Source organism: Monoraphidium neglectum (genome assembly GCF_000611645.1).
Source record: "Monoraphidium neglectum strain SAG 48.87 unplaced genomic scaffold scaffold01021, whole genome shotgun sequence".
Classification (NCBI taxonomy): Eukaryota; Viridiplantae; Chlorophyta; class Chlorophyceae; order Sphaeropleales; family Selenastraceae; genus Monoraphidium; species Monoraphidium neglectum.
This window is the reverse complement of record NW_014012607.1, coordinates 8,837-10,669: the sequence shown is the minus strand read 5'-3', so window position 1 is coordinate 10,669 and position 1,833 is coordinate 8,837. Positions and strand designations below refer to the sequence as shown.

The following is a 1,833-nucleotide window of genomic DNA, read 5'->3' as shown; positions in this document are numbered from 1 at the left end:
GCTCTGAGGCGCGTCGCCGCGGCGCGCTCCGAGGGCGCTAAGCTGGCGGCCGCCCAGCAGCAGCGCGCCGACGCCGCCGAGGCGCGCGCGGCGGCGATGCGCGCGCAGCTTTCCGACGCGCGGCGCGAGGCGCGGCGCATGCGGGAGGGGCGCGACGCGGCGGCCGCGCGGCTGCGGCAGGCGGAGCGGCGGCACGCGGAGGAGGCCGCCGCGGCGGCCGAGGAGGCGGGCCGGCTGTTGGAGGCCGCGTGGGGGGAGCAGCAGCGAGGGGAGGCGGCGGCGGCGCGGGCCATCCAGGAAAAAGAGAGGCTCCAGGGGCTGCACGAGGATCTGAAAGCCATGCAGGCGAGGCTGGTCAAGGAGGGCGCGTCTGCGGACGAATTCAAGCGGCGACAGCTGGAGGACTCGCGCCGCGTGCACCTCCGGCAGGCGCAGGCGGCGCGCGCGGCGGCCGACGCGGCGCGGCGGGAGCTGGAAGGACGCCTGGCCGCGGCGCTGGTGGAGGGGGCCGCGCTGAGGGCGGCGCTCGCCGAGGCGCAGGCGGCGGCGGCAGCGGCGGCGTGGGGCTCGCGGGAGGGGGAGGGGCGGCGCACGCCGCACCTGCAGCGCGGCAGCGCGGGCGGGGCGTCGGTGTCGGCGCTGCTGGGGCATGGCTGCGGAGGCGCCGGGAGAGGATCTGAGGTGGCGGAATCTGAGGTCGTCATTGGTTGTGGCAGCGGCGATGGGGACCAACAAGAGGAGGCGGAGCCGGGCTGTTCGACGCCCCCGCGGCGCCGCACGTGGGACCTCCTTCTCAGCAGCTTCCGCAGGGGCAGCTTCCGCAGGGGCAGCTTCCGCGGGCGCGGCGACGGCGGCAGTGCTGACGACTGCGGCAGCGCGGCGCAGGGGCCTGGCAGGGCCGGCGGCGAGGGGTCACGTTGGCCGTCGCTCAGGCAGTCCCTGAGCGTGCGGCTGGGCCCCTGAGGCATTGGCAGTGGCGGGGCGGCCGTTCGCTGTGCTGCGTCGTAGTGCACACTGACGCGTGTCCGCTGCTCTGGCATGATAGCTGGTCCGAGCGGAGCCCAACTCGCCATGTAAGATGGGTGCGTGTTCGTTGCTCAGCAATCCTTTGGAGGCAAGTTACACGCCCCGGGGGCCTGAGATCACTAACATGACTCATAAAGCTCAAAGGATGAACGCACATAGCCGACCCAGCGCATCGCGCTGCAGACGATGCAGTGACAGGGGGGGGGGGAGGGGGGAGGTGCTGACGTCATGATGACGTCACGTGGTGCGGTGCAGCATCTCCTCCACTGCGCTCTTGAGCTCCCCGCCGGCCTTCATCTCGAGAACGATGTCGCAGCCGCCCAGGAGCTCCCCGTTTACGTACAGCTGCGGTCGCGATGCGATCAGATGCGATGCGATGCGATGGGGGTGGGTCGCAGGGTGAGGGCCGAAGCTACCGGCGTGCATACCGGTCAGGGTTCAGGGTCTGAAGGTTTGGATTTTGAACCCTAAACCCCCAGATCCACGACCAGGATGCCCACCTGGGGGAATGTCGGCCAGTGGCCGTACTCCTTGAGGCCCTGGCGCACCTCCTCGTCCTTTGGGGGCGTTTTTGGGGGGGTTTCATTTCGGTTTATAGAGTTGAATGAATTGGGAGAGCGATAAGAAATGCACTCGGGGTGTGTTTGTGAGAAAGTGTATGCGAGGGCTCGTCTGGCGACGGCGCGGCCCGCAGCTGCATCGGTGAGCTCCAGCCCTGGGCTCGTCCCTGTTTCTCCCCATATTCCCGGCCTCGCACCGCGCGCCCGCCCCTTTCCTCGCCTTGCCACACCTCGGCCCCTCCAGGCC

At 70.6% G+C, this 1,833-nt stretch overlaps 1 protein-coding gene across 1 annotated transcript; it reads left to right on the top strand.

Moving 5' to 3' along the window:
* Positions 1–96: 96 nt before the first annotated feature.
* Positions 97–963, top strand: MNEG_6344 (hypothetical protein; the record flags this gene model as incomplete). Its single annotated transcript, XM_014045182.1, has 1 exon — positions 97–963. The coding sequence occupies one exon, from the start codon at positions 97–99 to the stop codon at positions 961–963; it is 867 nt and encodes a 288-aa protein (XP_013900636.1).
* Positions 964–1,833: the final 870 nt, after the last annotated feature.